The sequence below is a fragment of the Bufo bufo genome, chromosome 11, assembly GCF_905171765.1.
Source record: "Bufo bufo chromosome 11, aBufBuf1.1, whole genome shotgun sequence".
NCBI lineage: Eukaryota > Metazoa > Chordata > Amphibia > Anura > Bufonidae > Bufo > Bufo bufo.
The window spans coordinates 101,653,505-101,678,580 of NC_053399.1; the positions used below are offsets into that span (position 1 = coordinate 101,653,505).

Below are 25,076 nucleotides of genomic sequence, written 5' to 3' on the forward strand. Positions count from 1 at the left end.
ACTACAGGATAAGACCCCAATAGTGACTGTACCCCCCCAATAGTGACTGGACCCCAACACCCAGTGCTACAGGATAACACCCCAATAGTGACCTGAACACACCAATAATGTCCATACCCCCCAATAGTGACGCAAACACTCCAATAGTAACCAAACACCCCAGTAAAGACCGAACCCGAACACCCCGTACTACAGGATAACACCCCAATAGTGACCGGACCCCCCAATAACGACTATACACCCCAATAATGACAGAATACTCCATACTACAGGGTAACAACCTAATAATAACTAAACAGCGACCAGAGTATACTGGTGACTGTGGGGTGTAGTAGTGACTGTAGTATACTGGTGACTGGGGTATACTGGTGACTGTGGGGTGTGGTAGTGACTGGGGTATACTGGTGACTGTGGGGTGTGGTAGTGACTGTAGTATACTGGTGACTGTGGGGTGTAGTAGTGACTGGGGTGTAGTAGTGACGGTAGTGTACTGGTGACTGTGGGGTGTAGTAGTGACTGTAGTATACTGGTGACTGTGGGGTGTAGTAGTGACTGTAGTATACTGGTGACTGTGGGGTGTAGTAGTGACTGTAGTATACTGGTGACTGTGGGGTGTAGTAGTGACTGTAGTATACTGGTGACTGTGGGGTGTAGTAGTGACTGTAGTATACTGGTGACTGTGGGGTGTAGTAGTGACTGGGGTGTAGTAGTGACGGTAGTGTACTGGTGACTGTGGGGTGTAGTAGTGACTGTAGTATACTGGTGACTGTGGGGTGTAGTAGTGACTGTAGTATACTGGTGACTGTGGGGTGTAGTAGTGACTGTAGTATACTGGTGACTGTGGGGTGTAGTAGTGACTGTAGTATACTGGTGACTGTGGGGTGTAGTAGTGACTGTAGTATACTGGTGACTGTGGGGTGTAGTAGTGACTGTAGTATACTGGTGACTGTGGGGTGTAGTAGTGACTGGGGTGTAGTAGTGACAGTAGTGTACTGGTGACTGTGGGGTGTAGTAGTGACTGTAGTATACTGGTGACTGTGGGGTGTAGTAGTGACTGTAGTATACTGGTGACTGTGGGGTGTAGTAGTGACTGTAGTATACTGGTGACTGTGGGGTGTAGTAGTGACTGGGGTGTACTGGTGACTGTAGTGTGGTAGTGACTGTAGTATACTGGTGACTGTGGGGTGTAGTAGTGACTGTAGTATACTGGTGACTGTGGGGTGTAGTAGTGACTGTAGTATACTGGTGACTGTGGGGTGTAGTAGTGACTGTAGTATACTGGTGACTGTGGGGTGTAGTAGTGACTGTAGTATACTGGTGACTGTGGGGTGTAGTAGTGACTGTAGTATACTGGTGACTGTGGGGTGTAGTAGTGACTGTAGTATACTGGTGACTGTGGGGTGTAGTAGTGACTGGGGTGTACTGGTGACTGTAGTGTGGTAGTGACTGTAGTATACTGGTGACTGTGGGGTGTAGTAGTGACTGTAGTATACTGGTGACTGTGGGGTGTAGTAGTGACTGTAGTATACTGGTGACTGTGGGGTGTAGTAGTGACTGTAGTATACTGGTGACTGTGGGGTGTAGTAGTGACTGTAGTATACTGGTGACTGTGGGGTGTAGTAGTGACTGTAGTATACTGGTGACTGTGGGGTGTAGTAGTGACTGGGGTATACTGGTGACTGTGGGGTGTGGTAGTGACTGGGGTATACTGGTGACTGTAGTGTGGTAGTGACTGTAGTATACTGGTGACTGTAGTGTGGTAGTGACTGTAGTATACTGGTGACTGTAGTGTGGTAGTGACTGTAGTATACTGGTGACTGTAGTGTGGTAGTGACTGTAGTATACTGGTGACTGTGGGGTGTAGTAGTGACTGTAGTATACTGGTGACTGTAGTGTGGTAGTGACTGTAGTATACTGGTGACTGTAGTGTGGTAGTGACTGTAGTATACTGGTGACTGTAGTGTGGTAGTGACTGTAGTATACTGGTGACTATAGTGTGGTAGTGACTGTAGTATACTGGTGACTGTGGGGTGTAGTAGTGACTGTAGTATACTGGTGACTGTAGTATACTGGTGACTGTAGTGTGGTAGTGACTGGGTATACTGGTGACTGTAGTGTGGTAGTGACTGTAGTATACTGGTGACTGTAGTGTGGTAGTGACTGTAGTATACTGGTGACTGTGGGATGTGGTAGTGTTTGTAGTATACTGGTGACTGTGGGGTGTGGTAGTGACTGGGGTATACTGGTGACTGTGGGGTGTGGTAGTGATTGTAGTATACTGGTGACTGTGGGGTGTGGTAGTGATTGTAGTATACTGGTGACTGTGGGGTGTGGTAGTGACTGTAGTATACTGGTGACTGTGGGGTGTAGTAGTGACTGGGGTGTAGTAGTGACGGTAGTGTACTGGTGACTGTGGGGTGTAGTAGTGACGGTAGTGTACTGGTGACTGTGGGGTGTAGTAGTGACTGTAGTATACTGGTGACTGTGGGGTGTAGTAGTGACTGGGGTGTAGTAGTGACGGTAGTGTACTGGTGACTGTGGGGTGTAGTAGTGACTGTAGTATACTGGTGACTGTGGGGTGTAGTAGTGACTGTAGTATACTGGTGACTGTGGGGTGTAGTAATGACTGTAGTATACTGGTGACTGTGGGGTGTAGTAGTGACTGGGGTGTACTGGTGACTGTAGTGTGGTAGTGACTGTAGTATACTGGTGACTGTGGGGTGTAGTAGTGACTGTAGTATACTGGTGACTGTGGGGTGTAGTAGTGACTGTAGTATACTGGTGACTGTAGTGTGGTAGTGACTGTAGTATACTGGTGACTGTGGGGTGTAGTAGTGACTGTAGTATACTGGTGACTGTGGGGTGTAGTAGTGACTGTAGTATACTGGTGACTGTAGTGTGGTAGTGACTGTAGTATACTGGTGACTGTAGTGTGGTAGTGACTGTAGTATACTGGTGACTGTGGGGTGTAGTAGTGACTGTAGTATACTGGTGACTGTGGTAGTGACTGGAGTATACTGGTGACTGTGGTAGTGACTGGAGTATACTGGTGACTGTGGGGTGTAGTAGTGACGGTAGTATACTGGTGACTGTGGGGTGTAGTAGTGACTGGGTATACTGGTGACTGTGGGGTGTAGTAGTGCCTGGGGTGTAGTAGTGACTGTAGTATACTGGTGACTGGGGTGTGGTAGTGACTGTAGTATACTGGTGACTGTGGTAGTGACTGGAGTATACTGGTGACTGTGGGGTGTAGTAGTGACGGTAGTATACTGGTGACTGTAGTGTGGTAGTGACTGGAGTATACTGGTGACTGTGGGGTGTAGTAGTGACTGTAGTATACTGGTGACTGTAGTGTGGTAGTGACTGGGTATACTGGTGACTGTGGGGTGTAGTAGTGACTGGGTATACTGGTGACTGTGGGGTGTAGTAGTGACTGGGGTGTAGTAGTGACTGTAGTATACTGGTGACTGGGGTGTGGTAGTGACTGTAGTATACTGGTGACTGTAGTGTGGTAGTGACTGGAGTATACTGGTGACTGTGGGGTGTAGTAGTGACGGTAGTATACTGGTGACTGTGGGGTGTAGTAGTGACTGGGGTGTAGTAGTGACTGTAGTATACTGGTGACTGGGGTGTGGTAGTGACTGTAGTATACTGGTGATGTGTAAGACTACAGTCTCATGTGTCAGGCCCCTCGGCACCAGATGACGGGCACTGATATGTCAGTGTGAATGTCGCCCCTTGTGTTCCTCAGGTCCTGTACACCGGCGGGAATGGCCGAGGACGTGCTGTATGAAAGCATTTCTACGAAGGAAGGACTGACGGCTGGAGACGTCCAGGAAGACACCGAGCCCAGCAATCTCCTGCAGAAACTGCGCAACCGCATCTCGTGAGCAGCTCCTCTCCTGTTCTACAGCTGTGTGTGGCCCCCGAGCTGACGCTCTCCTCTGGGGTTCACCTGCTTTACAATGTCTGCGCGGGCGCCTGCTGTATGGGATTAGTGTCATAAAAGGATTAGGATTATTAGTAAAATGTAGAAAATCCAGCAGGGAAAATGGACACCCTAAGGCTAGGGTCACATGACGGATTTTTTGCAGAACCGCTTGACACCACCTCTATGCGCTGGGGACCCCTCACCTAGAGGTTGACCCCCATTCAGTGGAGATGAACAGAGAGCGCGCAGTATGCGGAGGGTTTGTGGTGACGGCTGCAGTCACACGTTCCCTCCATACTGCCCCTGCAGAAGTGTTCCTCCCCCTTCAGTCTTCTCCCACTCCTCGGGGTCCCCAATAATCTCAGGTTTGTGTGCTGCATTCACCTTCTTCAGATCCCACCAAAGACCTTATCTCCCCGAGACTTTGAGGGATGCTCGGGGTGATTGTCCTGTATCTCCTGATACTTGCCTCAGTCCGTCTCGCTTACGTTTACTTCTTGTCGCCTTCTCTTTCAGGAAATCAGTTCAGAGTAAAGTGGACAGCATCCTGGTAGGTAGTCCTCACCTCGGCTCTCCTCCATGTGGGTGTCACAGCCCTGACCACCGTCCTGCTTCTCTCTACAGGGCGACGTTCAGAAGTTGTCAGATTATGACAAACTGTACCTGTATCTGCAGCTTCCACCAGGACCCAGCGGCCCAGAGAAAAGGTACCAGCAGGGAGCGGGCAGAGCTTTATACGTATCCCAGTCCTCCCAGTATGGATGCAGCTGGATTCCTTTACAGCAGATCCAGGCTGGCAGCACGTAGGGGATACATGTCCAATCACGTGTGGTGCTGCTCCGTTCATCTCTAGCACTGTTGATGCCCAGTACAGTCCTCGCCATCTCCAGCTGTCCCCTTGAGATGAATGGCGCACAGGCTTAGGCGCCACTCCGCTCTTACTAGACATTCTCACTGGAGGAACAACCCCTTTAAGTAATACCATACACACCCCATAGAAAACAGTGCAACTTAGGCAGTAGCAACCCAGCCCAAATCATTTACTACTGCACATGGGGGTGGTAGTAGTACTATCGGTCCATTCCTCCTAGTAAGGGCCCTTGCACAGGACCGTATGGCCTCAGAGACATAGGGTCCGTGAGGGGGCATAGATCGTGCTCACGGGAGCGCACAGCATCATAGATTACAAGGACGCTGTGCACATCGGGCTGCCACGCTGCTATTGTCCTGTACTCATGATTTTGTGAGTGCAGGAAAATAGCCCTCGGGGCCCCCCGACGTGCACAGCGTCATTGTAATCTATGATGCTGTGCGCTCCCGTGAGCACGATCTATGCCGCTCACGGACCCTATGTCTCTGAGGGCCCTAATCCAGACTGCAGCATGTCAGCATTTTCTGTTGTGATGCGGCCAGTAATAGGCTTTTTGTGTCTGAGCAGCCTGGACGTGAGCTCCGTGACCACCGCTGAACATATGCACGCGTGCACGTGGATCCGCAATCACCTGGAGGAACACACTGACACCTGCTTACCCAAACAGGACGTGTATGACGCTTACAAGTGAGTATGGTGCTGGCTGCATGGTGGTATCACTGCGCACCACTGTCACCGCTTCACAGGCCACCGTTTTGCCTTTTACCATAGGCGTTACTGTGACAACCTGTGCGGCAGACCCCTCAGTGTGGCCAACTTTGGGAAGATTATTCGAGAGATATTCCCTAATATCAAGGCCAGGAGGCTGGGAGGAAGAGGACAGTCCAAATATCCTTCATGTGTTCTGTACTCACTAGACTGGTGATATATAGATACAGGACAGATAATGTACGGGGGTCACATCCATGGCTGCAGCGGTCACTGTATAGAGTGGGGTGTAATATAAGGGGTTATATAGATACAGGACAGATAATGTACAGGGGGATCACATCCATGGCTGCAGCGGTCACTGTATAGAGTGGGGTGTAATATAAGGGGATATATAGATACAGGACAGATAATGTACAGGGGGTCACATCCATGGCTGCAGCGGTCACTGTATATAGTGGGGTGTAATATAAGGGGATATATAGATACAGGACAGATAATGTACGGGGGTCACATCCATGGCTGCAGCGGTCACTGTATAGAGTGGGGTGTAATATAAGGGGTTATATAGATACAGGACAGATAATGTACAGGGGATCACATCCATGGCTGCAGCGGTCACTGTATAGAGTGGGGTGTAATATAAGAGGATATATAGATACAGGACAGATAATGTACAGGGGGGTCACATCCATGGCTGCAGCGGTCACTGTATATAGTGGGGTGTAATATAAGGGGATATATAGATACAGGACAGATAATGTACGGGGGGTCACATCCATGGCTGCAGCGGTCACTGTATAGAGTGGGGTGTAATATAAGGGGATATATAGATACAGGACAGATAATGTACAGGGGTCACATCCATGGCTGCAGCGGTCACTGTATATAGTGGGGTGTAATATAAGGGGATATATAGATACAGGACAGATAATGTACGGGGGGTCACATCCATGGCTGCAGCGGTCACTGTATATAGTGGGGTGTAATATAAGGGGATATATAGATACAGGACAGATAATGTACGGGGGTCACATCCATGGCTGCAGCGGTCACTGTGTATAGTGGGGTGTAATATAAGGGGATATATAGATACAGGACAGATAATGTACGGGGGATCACATCCATGGCTGCAGCGGTCACTGTATATAGTGGGGTGTAATATAAGGGGATATATAGATACAGGACAGATAATGTACAGGGGTCACATCCATGGCTGCAGCGGTCACTGTATATAGTGGGGTGTAATATAAGGGGATATATAGATACAGGACAGATAATGTACAGGGATCACCTCCATGGCTGCAGCGGTCACTGTATAGAGTGGGGTGTAATATAAGGGGATATATAGATACAGGACAGATAATGTACGGGGGTCACATCCATGGCTGCAGCGGTCACTGTATAGAGTGGGGTGTAATATAAGGGGATATATAGATACAGGACAGATAATGTACAGGGGGATCACATCCATGGCTGCAGCGGTCACTGTATAGAGTGGGGTGTAATATAAGGGGATATATAGATACAGGACAGATAATGTACAGGGGGTCACATCCATGGCTGCACCGGTCACTGTATATAGTGGGGTGTAATATAAGGGGATATATAGATACAGGACAGATAATGTACGGGGGTCACATCCATGGCTGCAGCGGTCACTGTATAGAGTGGGGTGTAATATAAGGGGTTATATAGATACAGGACAGATAATGTACGGGGGGTCACATCCATGGCTGCAGCGGTCACTGTATATAGTGGGGTGTAATATAAGGGGATATATAGATACAGGACAGATAATGTACGGGGGGTCACATCCATGGCTGCAGCGGTCACTGTATAGAGTGGGGTGTAATATAAGGGGATATATAGATACAGGACAGATAATGTACAGGGGTCACATCCATGGCTGCAGCGGTCACTGTATATAGTGGGGTGTAATATAAGGGGATATATAGATACAGGACAGATAATGTACAGGGGGTCACATCCATGGCTGCACCGGTCACTGTATATAGTGGGGTGTAATATAAGGGGATATATAGATACAGGACAGATAATGTACGGGGGTCACATCCATGGCTGCAGCGGTCACTGTATAGAGTGGGGTGTAATATAAGGGGTTATATAGATACAGGACAGATAATGTACGGGGGGTCACATCCATGGCTGCAGCGGTCACTGTATATAGTGGGGTGTAATATAAGGGGTTATATAGATACAGGACAGATAATGTACAGGGATCACATCCATGGCTGCAGCTGTCACTGTATATAGTGGGGTGTAATATAAGGGGATATATAGATACAGGACAGATAATGTACAGGGGGTCACATCCATGGCTGCAGCGGTCACTGTATATAGTGGGGTGTAATATAAGGGGATATATAGATACAGGACAGATAATGTACGGGGGTCACATCCATGGCTGCAGCGGTCACTGTATAGAGTGGGGTGTAATATAAGGGGATATATAGATACAGGACAGATAATGTACAGGGGATCACATCCATGGCTGCAGCGGTCACTGTATAGAGTGGGGTGTAATATAAGAGGATATATAGATACAGGACAGATAATGTACAGGGGGGTCACATCCATGGCTGCAGCGGTCACTGTATATAGTGGGGTGTAATATAAGGGGATATATAGATACAGGACAGATAATGTACAGGGGGATCACATCCATGGCTGCAGCGGTCACTGTATAGAGTGGGGTGTAATATAAGGGGATATATAGATACAGGACAGATAATGTACAGGGGTCACATCCATGGCTGCAGCGGTCACTGTATAGAGTGGGGTGTAATATAAGGGGATATATAGATACAGGACAGATAATGTACGGGGGATCACCTCCATGGCTGCAGCAGTCACTGTATAGAGTGGGGTGTAATATAAGGGGATATATAGATACAGGACAGATAATGTACAGGGGGTCACATCCATGGCTGCAGCGGTCACTGTATATAGTGGGGTGTAATATAAGGGGATATATAGATACAGGACAGATAATGTACAGGGGGTCACATCCATGGCTGCAGCGGTCACTGTATATAGTGGGGTGTAATATAAGGGGATATATAGATACAGGACAGATAATGTACAGGGGTCACATCCATGGCTGCAGCAGTCACTGTATATAGTGGGGTGTAATATAAGGGGTTATATTGGTACAGTACAGATAATGTACAGGGGTCACATCCATGGCTGCAGCGGTCACTGTATATAGTGGGGTGTAATATAAGAGGATATATAGATACAGGACAGATAATGTACAGGGATCACATCCATGGCTGCAGCAGTCACTGTATATAGTGGGGTGTAATATAAGGGGATATATAGATACAGGACAGATAATGTACAGGGATCACATCCATGGCTGCAGCGGTCACTGTATATAGTGGGGTGTAATATAAGGGGATATATAGATACAGGACAGATAATGTACAGGGGTCACATCCATGGCTGCAGCGGTCACTGTATATAGTGGGGTGTAATATAAGGGGATATATAGATACAGGACAGATAATGTACAGGGGGTCACATCCATGGCTGCAGCGGTCACTGTATAGAGTGGGGTGTAATATAAGGGGTTATATAGATACAGGACAGATAATGTACGGGGGTCACATCCATGGCTGCAGCGGTCACTGTATATAGTGGGGTGTAATATAAGGGGATATATAGATACAGGACAGATAATGTACAGGGGTCACATCCATGGCTGCAGCGGTCACTGTATATAGTGGGGTGTAATATAAGGGGTTATATAGATACAGGACAGATAATGTACAGGGATCACATCCATGGCTGCAGCGGTCACTGTATATAGTGGGGTGTAATATAAGGGGATATATAGATACAGGACAGATAATGTACAGGGATCACATCCATGGCTGCAGCGGTCACTGTATAGAGTGGGGTGTAATATAAGGGGATATATAGATACAGGACAGATAATGTACAAAAGTCACATCCATGGCTGCAGCGGTCACTGTATAGAGTGGGGTGTAATATAAGGGGATATATAGATACAGGACAGATAATGTACGGGGGTCACATCCATGGCTGCAGCGGTCACTGTATAGAGTGGGGTGTAATATAAGGGGATATATAGATACAGGACAGATAATGTACAGGGGGTCACATCCATGGCTGCAGCGGTCACTGTATATAGTGGGGTGTAATATAAGGGGTTATATAGATACAGGACAGATAATGTACGGGGGTCACATCCATGGCTGCAGCGGTCACTGTATATAGTGGGGTGTAATATAAGGGGTTATATAGATACAGGACAGATAATGTACAGAGATCACATCCATGGCTGCAGCGGTCACTGTATATAGTGGGGTGTAATATAAGGGGATATATAGATACAGGACAGATAATGTACGGGGGGTCACATCCATGGCTGCAGCGGTCACTGTATAGAGTGGGGTGTAATATAAGGGGTTATATAGATACAGGACAGATAATGTACGGGGGTCACATCCATGGCTGCAGCGGTCACTGTATAGAGTGAGGTGTAATATAAGGGGATATATAGATACAGGACAGATAATGTACGGGGGATCACATCCATGGCTGCAGCGGTCACTGTATATAGTGGGGTGTAATATAAGGGGTTATATAGATACAGGACAGATAATGTACGGGGGTCACATCCATGGCTGCAGCGGTCACTGTATATAGTGGGGTGTAATATAAGGGGTTATATAGATACAGGACAGATAATGTACAGGGGTCACATCCATGGCTGCAGCGGTCACTGTATATAGTGGGGTGTAATATAAGGGGATATATAGATACAGGACAGATAATGTACGGGGGTCACATCCATGGCTGCAGCGGTCACTGTATATAGTGGGGTGTAATATAAGGGGTTATATAGATACAGGACAGATAATGTACAGGGGTCACATCCATGGCTGCAGCGGTCACTGTATATAGTGGGGTGTAATATAAGGGGTTATATAGATACAGGACAGATAATGTATAGGGGTCACATCCATGGCTGCAGCGGTCACTGTATATAGTGGGGTGTAATATAAGGGGATATATAGATACAGGACAGATAATGTACAGGGGGTCACATCCATGGCTGCAGCGGTCACTGTATAGAGTGGGGTGTAATATAAGGGGATATATAGATACAGGACAGATAATGTACAGGGGGTCACATCCATGGCTGCAGCGGTCACTGTATATAGTGGGGTGTAATATAAGGGGATATATAGATACAGGACAGATAATGTACGGGGGATCACAGCCATGGCTGCAGCGGTCACTGTATAGAGTGGGGTGTAATATAAGGGGATATATAGATACAGGACAGATAATGTACAGGGATCACATCCATGGCTGCAGCGGTCACTGTATATAGTGGGGTGTAATATAAGGGGATATATAGATACAGGACAGATAATGTACAGGGGGTCACATCCATGGCTGCAGCGGTCACTGTATATAGTGGGGTGTAATATAAGGGGATATATAGATACAGGACAGATAATGTACAGGGGGTCACATCCATGGCTGCAGCGGTCACTGTATAGAGTGAGGTGTAATATAAGGGGTTATATAGATACAGTACAGATAATGTACGGGGGTCACATCCATGGCTGCAGCGGTCACTGTATATAGTGGGGTGTAATATAAGGGGATATATAGATACAGGACAGATAATGTACAGGGGTCACATCCATGGCTGCAGCGGTCACTGTATATAGTGGGGTGTAATATAAGGGGTTATATAGATACAGGACAGATAATGTACGGGGGGTCACATCCATGGCTGCAGCGGTCACTGTATATAGTGGGGTGTAATATAAGGGGATATATAGATACAGGACAGATAATGTACAGGGGTCACATCCATGGCTGCAGCGGTCACTGTATAGAGTGGGGTGTAATATAAGGGGATATATAGATACAGGACAGATAATGTACAGGGGTCACATCCATGGCTGCAGCGGTCACTGTATAGAGTGGGGTGTAATATAAGGGGTTATATAGATACAGGACAGATAATGTACGGGGGTCACATCCATGGCTGCAGCGGTCACTGTATATTGTGAGGTGTAATATAAGGGGATATATAGATACAGGACAGATAATGTACAGGGTTCACATCCATGGCTGCAGCGGTCACTGTATATAGTGGGGTGTAATATAAGGGGATATATAGATACAGGACAGATAATGTACAGGGGTCACATCCATGGCTGCAGCGGTCACTGTATATAGTGGGGTGTAATATAAGGGGATATATAGATACAGGACAGATAATGTACAGGGGTCACATCCATGGCTGCAGCGGTCACTGTATAGAGTGGGGTGTAATATAAGGGATTATATAGATACAGGACAGATAATGTACAGGGGTCACATCCATGGCTGCAGCGGTCACTGTATATAGTGAGGTGTAATATAAGGGATTATATAGATACAGGACAGATAATGTACAGGGGATCACATCCATGGCTGCAGCGGTCACTGTATAGAGTGGGGTGTAATATAAGGGGATATATAGATACAGGACAGATAATGTACAGGGGGATCACATCCATGGCTGCAGCGGTCACTGTATATAGTGAGGTGTAATATAAGGGATTATATAGATACAGGACAGATAATGTACAGGGGATCACATCCATGGCTGCAGCGGTCACTGTATAGAGTGGGGTGTAATATAAGGGGATATATAGATACAGGACAGATAATGTACAGGGATCACATCCATGGCTGCAGCGGTCACTGTATAGAGTGGGGTGTAATATAAGGGGATATATAGATACAGGACAGATAATGTACAGGGGGTCACATCCATGGCTGCAGCGGTCACTGTATATAGTGCGGTGTAATATAAGGGGATATATAGATACAGGACAGATAATGTACAGGGGATCACATCCATGGCTGCAGCGGTCACTGTATAGAGTGGGGTGTAATATAAGGGGATATATAGATACAGGACAGATAATGTACAGGGGTCACATCCATGGCTGCAGCGGTCACTGTATATAGTGGGGTGTAATATAAGGGGATATATAGATACAGGACAGATAATGTACGGGGGGTCACATCCATGGCTGCAGCGGTCACTGTATATAGTGGGGTGTAATATAAGGGGATATATAGATACAGGACAGATAATGTACGGGGGGTCACATCCATGGCTGCAGCGGTCACTGTATAGAGTGGGGTGTAATATAAGGGGATATATAGATACAGGACAGATAATGTACAGGGATCACATCCATGGCTGCAGCGGTCACTGTATATAGTGGGGTGTAATATAAGGGGATATATAGATACAGGACAGATAATGTACAGGGATCACATCCATGGCTGCAGCGGTCACTGTATAGAGTGGGGTGTAATATAAGGGGATATATAGATACAGGACAGATAATGTACAGGGGTCACATCCATGGCTGCAGCGGTCACTGTATATAGTGGGGTGTAATATAAGGGGATATATAGATACAGGACAGATAATGTACAGGGGGGTCACATCCATGGCTGCAGCGGTCACTGTATATAGTGGGGTGTAATATAAGGGGATATATAGATACAGGACAGATAATGTACAGGGGGTCACATCCATGGCTGCAGCGGTCACTGTATATAGTGGGGTGTAATATAAGGGGATATATAGATACAGGACAGATAATGTACAGGGGGTCACATCCATGGCTGCAGCGGTCACTGTATATAGTGGGGTGTAATATAAGGGGATATATAGATACAGGACAGATAATGTACAGGGGATCACATCCATGGCTGCAGCGGTCACTGTATAGAGTGGGGTGTAATATAAGGGGATATATAGATACAGGACAGATAATGTACAGGGGTCACATCCATGGCTGCAGCGGTCACTGTATATAGTGGGGTGTAATATAAGGGGATATATAGATACAGGACAGATAATGTACAGGGGGTCACATCCATGGCTGCAGCGGTCACTGTATAGAGTGGGGTGTAATATAAGGGGATATATAGATACAGGACAGATAATGTACGGGGGTCACATCCATGGCTGCAGCGGTCACTGTATAGAGTGAGGTGTAATATAAGGGGATATATAGATACAGGACAGATAATGTACGGGGATCACATCCATGGCTGCAGCTGTCACTGTATATAGTGGGGTGTAATATAAGGTGTTATATAGATACAGGACAGATAATGTACAGGGGATCACATCCATGGCTGCAGCGGTCACTGTATATAGTGGGGTGTAATATAAGGGGATATATAGATACAGGACAGATAATGTACAGGGATCACATCCATGGCTGCAGCGGTCACTGTATATAGTGGGGTGTAATATAAGGGGATATATAGATACAGGACAGATAATGTACAGGGGGTCACATCCATGGCTGCAGCGGTCACTGTATAGAGTGGGGTGTAATATAAGGGGATATATAGATACAGGACAGATAATGTACAGGGATCACATCCATGGCTGCAGCGGTCACTGTATATAGTGGGGTGTAATATAAGGGATTATATAGATACAGGACAGATAATGTACAGGGGTCACATCCATGGCTGCAGCGGTCACTGTATATAGGGGGGTGTAATATAAGGGGTTATATAGATACAGGACAGATAATGTACAGGGATCACATCCATGGCTGCAGCGGTCACTGTATAGAGTGGGGTGTAATATAAGGGGATATATAGATACAGGACAGATAATGTACGGGGGTCACATCCATGGCTGCAGCGGTCACTGTATATAGTGGGGTCTAATATAAGGGGATATATAGATACAGGACAGATAATGTACAGGGATCACATCCATGGCTGCAGCGGTCACTGTATATAGTGGGGTGTAATATAAGGGGTTATATAGATACAGGACAGATAATGTACAGGGGATCACATCCATGGCTGCAGCGGTCACTGTATATAGTGGGGTGTAATATAAGGGGTTATATAGATACAGGACAGATAATGTACAGGGGTCACATCCATGGCTGCAGCGGTCACTGTATATAGTGGGGTGTAATATAAGGGGATATATAGATACAGGACAGATAATGTACAGGGGTCACATCCATGGCTGCAGCGGTCACTGTATATAGTGGGGTGTAATATAAGGGGATATATAGATACAGGACAGATAATGTACAGGGGGTCACATCCATGGCTGCAGCGGTCACTGTATAGAGTGGGGTGTAATATAAGGGGATATATAGATACAGAACAGATAATGTACGGGGGGTCACATCCATGGCTGCAGCGGTCACTGTATAGAGAGGGGTGTAATATAAGGGGTTATATAGATACAGGACAGATAATGTACAGGGGTCACATCCATGGCTGCAGCGGTCACTGTATATAGTGGGGTGTAATATAAGGGGATATATAGATACAGGACAGATAATGTACAGGGGGTCACATCCATGGCTGCAGCGGTCACTGTATATAGTGGGGTGTAATATAAGGGGATATATAGATACAGGACAGATAATGTACGGGGGTCACATCCATGGCTGCAGCGGTCACTGTATATAGTGGGGTGTAATATAAGGGGTTATATAGATACAGGACAGATAATGTACAGAGATCACATCCATGGCTGCAGCGGTCACTGTATAGAGTGGGGTGTAATATAAGGGGTTATATAGATACAGGACAGATAATGTACAGGGGGTCACATCCATGGCTGCAGCAGTCACTGTATAGAGTGGGGTGTAATATAAGGGGTTATATAGATACAGGACAGATAATGTACAGGGGTCACATCCATGGCTGCAGCGGTCACTGTATATAGTGGGGTGTAATATAAGGGGATATATAGATACAGGACAGATAATGTACAGGGGTCACATCCATGGCTGCAGCGGTCACTGTATAGAGTGGGGTGTAATATAAGGGGATATATAGATACAGGACAGATAATGTACGGGGGGTCACATCCATGGCTGCAGCGGTCACTGTATATAGTGGGGTGTAATATAAGGGGATATATAGATACAGGACAGATAATGTACGGGGGTCACATCCATGGCTGCAGCGGTCACTGTATATAGTGGGGTGTAATATAAGGGGATATATAGATACAGGACAGATAATGTACAGGGGTCACATCCATGGCTGCAGCGGTCACTGTATAGAGTGGGGTGTAATATAAGGGGATATATAGATACAGGACAGATAATGTACGGGGGGTCACATCCATGGCTGCAGCGGTCACTGTATATAGTGGGGTGTAATATAAGGGGATATATAGATACAGGACAGATAATGTACGGGGGTCACATCCATGGCTGCAGCGGTCACTGTATATAGTGGGGTGTAATATAAGGGGTTATATAGATACAGGACAGATAATGTACAGGGGATCACATCCATGGCTGCAGCGGTCACTGTATAGAGTGGGGTGTAATATAAGGGGATATATAGATACAGGACAGATAATGTACGGGGGTCACATCCATGGCTGCAGCGGTCACTGTATAGAGTGGGGTGTAATATAAGGGGTTATATAGATACAGGACAGATAATGTACAGGGGTCACATCCATGGCTGCAGCGGTCACTGTATATAGTGGGGTGTAATATAAGGGGATATATAGATACAGGACAGATAATGTACGGGGGTCACATCCATGGCTGCAGCGGTCACTGTATATAGTGGGGTGTAATATAAGGGGATATATAGATACAGGACAGATAATGTACAGGGATCACATCCATGGCTGCAGCGGTCACTGTATAGAGTGGGGTGTAATATAAGGGGATATATAGATACAGGACAGATAATGTACAGGGGTCACATCCATGGCTGCAGCGGTCACTGTATAGAGTGGGGTGTAATATAAGGGGTTATATAGATACAGGACAGATAATGTACAGGGGTCACATCCATGGCTGCAGCGGTCACTGTATATAGTGGGGTGTAATATAAGGGGTTATATAGATACAGGACAGATAATGTACAGGGGTCACATCCATGGCTGCAGCGGTCACTGTATATAGTGGGGTGTAATATAAGGGGTTATATAGATACAGGACAGATAATGTACAGGGGTCACCTCCATGGCTGCAGCGGTCACTGTATAGAGTGGGGTGTAATATAAGGGGTTATATAGATACAGGACAGATAATGTACGGGGGATCACATCCATGGCTGCAGCGGTCACTGTATAGAGTGGGGTGTAATATAAGGGGATATATAGATACAGGACAGATAATGTACGGGGGGTCACATCCATGGCTGCAGCGGTCACTGTATAGAGTGGGGTGTAATATAAGGGGTTATATAGATACAGGACAGATAATGTACAGGGGTCACATCCATGGCTGCAGCGGTCACTGTATATAGTGGGGTGTAATATAAGGGGATATATAGATACAGGACAGATAATGTACGGGGGTCACATCCATGGCTGCAGCGGTCACTGTATATAGTGGGGTGTAATATAAGGGGATATATAGATACAGGACAGATAATGTACAGGGATCACATCCATGGCTGCAGCGGTCACTGTATAGAGTGGGGTGTAATATAAGGGGTTATATAGATACAGGACAGATAATGTACAGGGGTCACATCCATGGCTGCAGCGGTCACTGTATAGAGTGGGGTGTAATATAAGGGGATATATAGATACAGGACAGATAATGTACAGGGATCACATCCATGGCTGCAGCGGTCACTGTATAGAGTGGGGTGTAATATAAGGGGTTATATAGATACAGGACAGATAATGTACAGGGGTCACATCCATGGCTGCAGCGGTCACTGTATATAGGGGGGTGTAATATAAGGGGATATATAGATACAGGACAGATAATGTACGGGGGGTCACATCCATGGCTGCAGCGGTCACTGTATATAGTGGGGTGTAATATAAGGGATTATATAGATACAGGACAGATAATGTACGGGGGGTCACATCCATGGCTGCAGCGGTCACTGTATAGAGAGGGGTGTAATATAAGGGGATATATAGATACAGGACAGATAATGTACAGGGGATCACATCCATGGCTGCAGCGGTCACTGTATATAGTGGGGTGTAATATAAGGGGATATATAGATACAGGACAGATAATGTACAGGGATCACATCCATGGCTGCAGCGGTCACTGTATAGAGTGGGGTGTAATATAAGGGGATATATAGATACAGGACAGATAATGTACAGGGATCACATCCATGGCTGCAGCGGTCACTGTATATAGTGGGGTGTAATATAAGGGGATATATAGATACAGGACAGATAATGTACAGGGGGTCACATCCATGGCTGCAGCGGTCACTGTATATAGTGGGGTGTAATATAAGGGGTTATATAGATACAGGACAGATAATGTACAGGGGGTCACATCCATGGCTGCAGCGGTCACTGTATAGAGTGGGGTGTAATATAAGGGGATATATAGATACAGGACAGATAATGTACAGGGATCACCTCCATGGCTGCAGCGGTCACTGTATATAGTGGGGTGTAATATAAGGGGATATATAGATACAGGACAGATAATGTACAGGGGTCACATCCATGGCTGCAGCGGTCACTGTATATAGTGGGGTGTAATATAAGGGGATATATAGATACAGGACAGATAATGTACAGGGGGTCACATCCATGGCTGCAGCGGTCACTGTATATAGTGGGGTGTAATATAAGGGGATATATAGATACAGGACAGATAATGTACAGGGGTCACATCCATGGCTGCAGCGGTCACTGTATATAGTGGGGTGTAATATAAGGGGATATATAGATACAGGACAGATAATGTACAGGGGATCACATCCATGGCTGCAGCGGTCACTGTATAGAGTGGGGTGTAATATAAGGGGATATATAGATACAGGACAGATAATGTACAGGGGATCACATCCATGGCTGCAGCGGTCACTGTATAGAGTGGGGTGTAATATAAGGGGATATATAGATACAGGACAGATAATGTACGGGGGGTCACATCCATGGCTGCAGCGGTCACTGTATATAGTGGGGTGTAATATAAGGGGATATATAGATACAGGACAGATAATGTACGGGGGTCACATCCATGGCTGCAGCGGTCACTGTATAGAGTGGGGTGTAATATAAGGGGATATATAGATACAGGACAGATAATGTACAGGGATCACCTCCATGGCTGCAGCGGTCACTGTATATAGTGGGGTGTAATATAAGGGGATATATAGATACAGGACAGATAATGTACAGGGGTCACATCCATGGCTGCAGCGGTCACTGTATATAGTGGGGTGTAATATAAGGGGATATATAGATACAGGACAGATAATGTACGGGGACCACATCCATGGCTGCAGCGGTCACTGTATAGAGTGGGGTGTAATATAAGGGGTTATATAGATACAGGACAGATAATGTACGGGGGTCACATCCATGGCTGCAGCGGTCACTGTATATAGTGGGGTGTAATATAAGGGGATATATAGATACAGGACAGATAATGTACAGGGGGTCACATCCATGGCTGCAGCGGTCACTGTATATAGTGGGGTGTAATATAAGGGGATATATAGATACAGGACAGATAATGTACAGGGATCACATCCATGGCTGCAGCGGTCACTGTATATAGTGGGGTGTAATATAAGGGGATATATAGATACAGGACAGATAATGTACGGGGGGTCACATCCATGGCTGCAGCGGTCACTGTATATAGTGGGGTGTAATATAAGGGGATATATAGATACAGGACAGATAATGTACGGGGGTCACATCCATGGCTGCAGCGGTCACTGTATATAGTGGGGTGTAATATAAGGGGATATATAGATACAGGACAGATAATGTACGGGGGATCACATCCATGGCTGCAGCGGTCACTGTATATAGTGGGGTGTAATATAAGGGGATATATAGATACAGGACAGATAATGTACAGGGGTCACATCCATGGCTGCAGCGGTCACTGTATATAGTGGGGTGTAATATAAGGGGATATATAGATACAGGACAGATAATGTACAGGGATCACCTCCATGGCTGCAGCGGTCACTGTATAGAGTGGGGTGTAATATAAGGGGATATATAGATACAGGACAGATAATGTACGGGGGTCACATCCATGGCTGCAGCGGTCACTGTATAGAGTGGGGTGTAATATAAGGGGATATATAGATACAGGACAGATAATGTACGGGGGATCACATCCATGGCTGCAGCGGTCACTGTATATAGTGGGGTGTAATATAAGGGGTTATATTGGTACAGGACAGATAATGTACAGGGGGTCACATCCATGGCTGCAGCGGTCACTGTATATAGTGGGGTGTAATATAAGGGGTTATATTGGTACAGTACATATAATGTACGGGGGGGGGGGGGGGTCACATCCATTGTTTTATTCTTAACCCAATGAACGTATTGCTACAGCGGTCTGCGGAGGAAGAGTATGGTGAGCATGCCACCGCTACCCAGCCTGGACCTGAAGATGACAGAAAGTGTAAGCGCCCCTCCGTCAGTGTGTCCCCCCCCTCCCCCATACACGTCTTACATCCACGCGTCCTTCTCCACAGTCGGAGCTGACGGACCTGGTCCAGTCGTACAATAATGACGTCATCCACGCCTCCTGCGCCCTCATCTGTAACTGGGCCGAGAAGATCCTGAAGAGATCTTTCAACAATGTGGTGGAGGTCGCCCAGTTCCTCATTCAGCAGCACATCATTAACCCCCGCAGTGCCAATGCCGAGCTGGTCCTCTCCATGGTGCTCTCAGGTGATTTCACCCTCACGTTGGCGTCCCGTCCCTCTGTGCCTGGGTCTCACGTCCGTGTTCACGTTCTCCGTCATTTATTGTCTCTTCTGTTTGGGGCAGACAATTCTCAGAGCAGTGGGCAGAAGATTCACAAACAGCCGCCAGATGCAGCAGGGAGTAAGCGGCCGGGGTCTCCTGATAGCGGAGCAGAAGTAACCTCTAAGGTGGGTGCCATATGTCTGATTTGTATCTGTGGCTTTGCCAGCAGGGTTGGCAGTGTTCTGGGTTGGATTGCTTTGGTCTGGCTTGTAGCTCTGGCAGTGGAGTGGGCATTGTTCCTGGTTGCATTCCTTTGGTCTGGCGGCCGGGTGGGCAGCATTCTGTGTTGGATTGCTTTGGTCTGGCTTTTAGCAGTGGTGGTGGCGGCATGGACAGTTCTTTGTGTTGGATTGTGCTGGTCTGGCATGCAGCCTATGGCAGCGGGGTCTCTTTGTTGGATTGCATTGGTCTGGCATGTATCCTGTGGCAGCGGGGTGGGCAGTGCTGTTTGTAGGATTGCATTGGTCTGGCATGTATCCTGTGGCAGTGGGGTGGGCAGTGCTCTTTGTTGGATTGCATTGGTCTGGCATGTATCCTGTGGCCTTGGTCTGGGCAGTGCTCTGTGTTGGATTGCATTGGTCTAGCATGTAGCGTATGGCAGTGGGGTCTCTTTGTTGGATTGCATTGGTCTGGCATGTATCCTGTGGCCTTGGTCTGGGCAGTGCTCTGTGTTGGATTGCATTGGTCTAGCATGTAGCGTATGGCAGTGGGGTCTCTTTGTTCGATTGCATTGGTCTGGCATGTATCCTGTGGCCTTGGTCTGGGCAGTGCTCTGTGTTGGATTGCATTGGTCTGGCATGTATCCTGTGGCCTTGGTCTGGGCAGTGCTCTGTGTTGGATTGCATTGGTCTGTCATGTAGCCTCTGGCCTTGGTCTGGGCAGTTCTCTGTGTTGGATTGCATTGGTCTGGCATGTAGCAACGAGGTGGGCAGTAATCTGTGTTTGAGTGCATTGGTCTGGCATGTAGCCTCTTGTCTTGGTCTGGGCAGTGCTTTGTGTTGGATTGCTTTGGTCTGGCATGTATCCTGTGGCCTTGGTCTGGGCAGTGCTCTGTGTTGGATTGCATTGGTCTGGCATGTATCCTGTGGCCTTGGTCTGGGCAGTGCTCTGTGTTGGATTGCATTGGTCTGGCATGTAGCAACGAGGTGGGCAGTAATCTGTGTTGGATTGCTTTGGTCTGTCATGTAGCCGCTGGCCTTGGTCTGGGCAGTGCTCTGTGTTGGATTGCATTGGTCTGGCATGTAGCAACGAGGTGGGCAGTAATCTGTGTTTGAGTGCATTGGTCTGGCATGTAGCCTCTTGTCTTGGTCTGGGCAGTGCTTTGTGTTGGATTGCTTTGGTCTGGCATGTATCCTGTGGCCTTGGTCTGGGCAGTGCTCTGTGTTGGATTGCATTGGTCTGGCATGTATCCTGTGGCCTTGGTCTGGGCAGTGCTCTGTGTTGGATTGCATTGGTCTGGCATGTAGCAACGAGGTGGGCAGTAATCTGTGTTGGATTGCTTTGGTCTGTCATGTAGCCGCTGGCCTTGGTCTGGGCAGTTCTCTGTGTTGGATTGCATTGGTCTGGCATGTAGCAACGAGGTGGGCAGTAATCTGTGTTGGATTGCTTTGGTCTGTCATGTAGCCGCTGGCCTTGGTCTGGGCAGTGCTCTGTGTTGGATTGCTTTGGTCTGTCATGTAGACTCTGGCCTTGGTCTGGGCAGCGCTCTGTGTTGGATTGCTTTGGTCTGTCATGTAGCCTCTGGCCTTGGTCTGGGCAGTGCTCTGTGTTGGATTGCTTTGGTCTGTCATGTAGCCTCTGCCCTTGGTCTGGGCAGTGCTCTGTGTTGCATTGCTTTGGTCTGTCATGTAGCCTCTGGTCTTGGTCTGGGCAGTGCTCTGTGTTGGATTGCTTTGGTCTGTCATGTAGCCTCTGGCCTTGGTCTGGGCAGTAATCTGTGTTGGATTGCTTTGGTCTGTCATGTAGCCTCTGGCCTTGGTCTGGGCAGTGCTCTGTGTTGGATTGCTTTGGTCTGTCATGTAGCCTCTGGCCTTGGTCTGGGCAGTGCTCTGTGTTGGATTGCTTTGGTCTGTCATGTAGCCTCTGGCCTTGGTCTGGGCAGTGCTCTGTGTTGGATTGCATTGGTCTGGCATGTAGCAACGAGGTGGGCAGTAATCTGTGTTGGATTGCTTTGGTCTGCCATGTAGCCTCTGGCCTTGGTCTGGGCAGTGCTCTGTGTTGGATTGCTTTGGTCTGTCATGTAGCCTCTGGCCTTGGTCTGGGCAGTGCTCTGTGTTGGATTGCTTTGGTCTGTCATGTAGCCTCTGGCCTTGGTCTGGGCAGTGCTCTGTGTTGGATTGCTTTGGTCTGTCATGTAGCCTCTGGCCTTGGTCTGGGCAGTGCTCTGTGTTGGATTGCTTTGGTCTGTCATGTAGCCTCTGGCCTTGGTCTGGGCAGTGCTCTGTGTTGGATTGCTTTGGTCTGTCATGTAGCCTCTGGCCTTGGTCTGGGCAGTGCTCTGTGTTGGATTGCTTTGGTCTGTCATGTAGCCTCTGGCCTTGGTCTGGGCAGTGCTCTGTGTTGGATTGCTTTGGTCTGTCATGTAGCCTCTGGCCTTGGTCTGGGCAGTGCTCTGTGTTGGATTGCCAGGGGTCTGCAACCTTTAAGACATAAAGAGCCACTTGGACCCGTTTCCGAAGGAAAAAAAAAAACCTGGGAGCCGCAAAACCATTGCGACATTTAAAACAAATCTAACACTGCATATATTGTTTATACAGGACCGTGCAGTCAGCTGTCAGTCTGAAGAAAAAATTTACTTTTTCACTTAACAATGTAAAATATATTTTTGCAAATTAATAGCTAATTAAAATATTTAATTTACCTTTACCAGACCCCCCCAATCATGTGCCAGTAATACCAGACCCCCCTCCAATCATGTGCCAGTAATACCAGACCCCCCTCCAATCATGTGCCAGTAATACCAGACCCACCTCCAATCATGTGCCAGTAATACCAGACCCCCCCAATCATGTGCCAGTAATACCAGCCCCCCCCCCCCAATCATGTGCCAGTAATACCAGACCCCCCAATCATGTGCCAGTAATACCAGACCCCCCTCCAATCATGTGCCAGTAATACCAGACCCCCCTCCAATCATGTGCCAGTAATACCAGACCCCCCTCCAATCATGTGCCAGTAATACCAGACCCCCCCAATCATGTGCCAGTAATACCAGACCCCCCTCCAATCATGTGCCAGTAATACCAGACCTCCCCAATCATGTGGCAGTAATACCAGACCCCCCCAATAATGTGCCAGTAGTAATACCAGACCCCCCCAATCATGTGTCACTATACCAGACCCCCCCAATCATGTGCCAGTAATACCAGACCCCCTCAATCATGTGCCAGTAATACCAGACCCCCCCAATCATGTGCCAGTAGTAATACCAGACACCCACCCCCCCCCCCAAATCATGTGCCAGTATAATAACAGGGCCCCCCCATTATGTGCCAGACTGCCAGTTAAAAAATAAATAATGAACACTTATAGTTACCTCTTTGGAGCGATGCGATGCAGGCCTCTTCCGACCTGTGTCCCGACTCCAGCGCTGTACGGCTCAGGTGGCGCCATGACGTCATCGCACCGCCTACGCTGGCCTCTGATAGGCTGCCGGCCTAGTAGTGCCATTATCAGAGGAACAGGAAAGGGACACACCTCCCTGCCCTGCTCCTCCGCACAGCCTTCTGTTTGTATCGCTGTCCTGAGGACGGCGATACAAACAGATCACTATGGAGATGAGCGCTTCGCTTTTACAATGGAAGCGCTCATCTCAGTGCCTGCCCCTCCGCACAGTGCCTGCCCCGCCGGAGCCGCGGCAAAGGTTCAAAAGAGCCGCGGGTTGCCGACACCTGGTCTAACATGTAGCGTATGGCAGTGGGGTCTCTTTGTTGGATTGCATTGGTCTGGCATGTAGCCTCTGCCCTTGGTCTGGACAGTGCTCTGTGTTGGATTGCATTGGTCTGGCATGTAACCTCTGCCCTTGGTCTGGACAGTGCTCTGTGTTGGATTGTATTGGTCTAGCATGTAGCCTCTGCCCTTGGTCTGGACAGTGCTCTGTGTTGGATTGCATTGGTCTGGCATGTAGCCTCTGCCCTTGGTCTGGACAGTGCTCTTTGTTGGATTGCATTGGTCTGGCATGTAACCTCTGCCCTTGGTCTGGACAGTGCTCTGTGTTGGATTGCATTGGTCTGGCATGTAACCTCTGCCCTTGGTCTGGACAGTGCTCTGTGTTGGATTGTATTGGTCTAGCATGTAGCCTCTGCCCTTGGTCTGGACAGTGCTCTGTGTTGGATTGCATTGGTCTGGCATGTAGCCTCTGCCCTTGGTCTGGACAGTGCTCTTTGTTGGATTGCATTGGTCTGGCATGTAACCTCTGCCCTTGGTCTGGACAGTGCTCTGTGTTGGATTGCATTGGTCTGGCATGTAACCTCTGCCCTTGGTCTGGACAGTGCTCTGTGTTGGATTGTATTGGTCTAGCATGTAGCCTCTGCCCTTGGTCTGGACAGTGCTCTGTGTTGGATTGCATTGGTCTGGCATGTAGCCTCTGCCCTTGGTCTGGACAGTGCTCTTTGTTGGATTGCATTGGTCTGGCATGTAACCTCTGCCCTTGGTCTGGACAGTGCTCTGTGTTGGATTGCATTGGTCTAGCATGTAACTTCTGGCCTTGGTCTGGACAGTGCTCTTTGTTGGATTGCATTGGTCTGGCA

At 47.7% G+C, this 25,076-nt stretch overlaps 2 protein-coding genes across 5 annotated transcripts in view; one reads left to right on the forward strand and one right to left on the reverse strand.

Annotated features, from left to right (window-relative positions):
- The window catches only part of RFX5 (regulatory factor X5), a 31,915-nt gene that overhangs the window by 5,459 nt on the left and 1,380 nt on the right, over window positions 1–25,076 (forward strand). For 3 of the 4 annotated variants that reach the window (XM_040411884.1, XM_040411885.1, XM_040411886.1), the window contains exons 2-9: window positions 3,752–3,886; window positions 4,448–4,481; window positions 4,556–4,638; window positions 5,370–5,489; window positions 5,574–5,690; window positions 19,897–19,978; window positions 20,052–20,250; window positions 20,350–20,453. In XM_040411884.1, coding sequence (XP_040267818.1) covers window positions 3,771–3,886; window positions 4,448–4,481; window positions 4,556–4,638; window positions 5,370–5,489; window positions 5,574–5,690; window positions 19,897–19,978; window positions 20,052–20,250; window positions 20,350–20,453 — 855 coding nt within the window. In that variant the 5' untranslated portion in view covers window positions 3,752–3,770. The remainder of the gene's footprint in view (window positions 1–3,751; window positions 3,887–4,447; window positions 4,482–4,555; window positions 4,639–5,369; window positions 5,490–5,573; window positions 5,691–19,896; window positions 19,979–20,051; window positions 20,251–20,349; window positions 20,454–25,076) is intronic. The other variant, XM_040411887.1, reaches the window with a different exon arrangement.
- On the reverse strand, window positions 167–3,679 carry LOC120981585 (sialidase-like). The gene is made up of 3 exons (XM_040411122.1): window positions 3,672–3,679; window positions 941–1,749; window positions 167–910 (listed from the first exon to the last, which is right to left on the reverse strand). The coding sequence occupies exons 1-3, from the start codon at window positions 3,677–3,679 to the stop codon at window positions 282–284; spliced, it is 1,446 nt and encodes a 481-aa protein (XP_040267056.1). The 3' UTR covers window positions 167–281.

Excerpts from the sequence above, each read along its gene's own strand:
- LOC120981585 (XM_040411122.1), bottom strand. Across the intron at positions 911-940 it reads ACTACACCCCACAGTCACCA|TCACCAGTATACTACAGTCA; the intron begins GTATACTACAGT and ends TACACCCCACAG.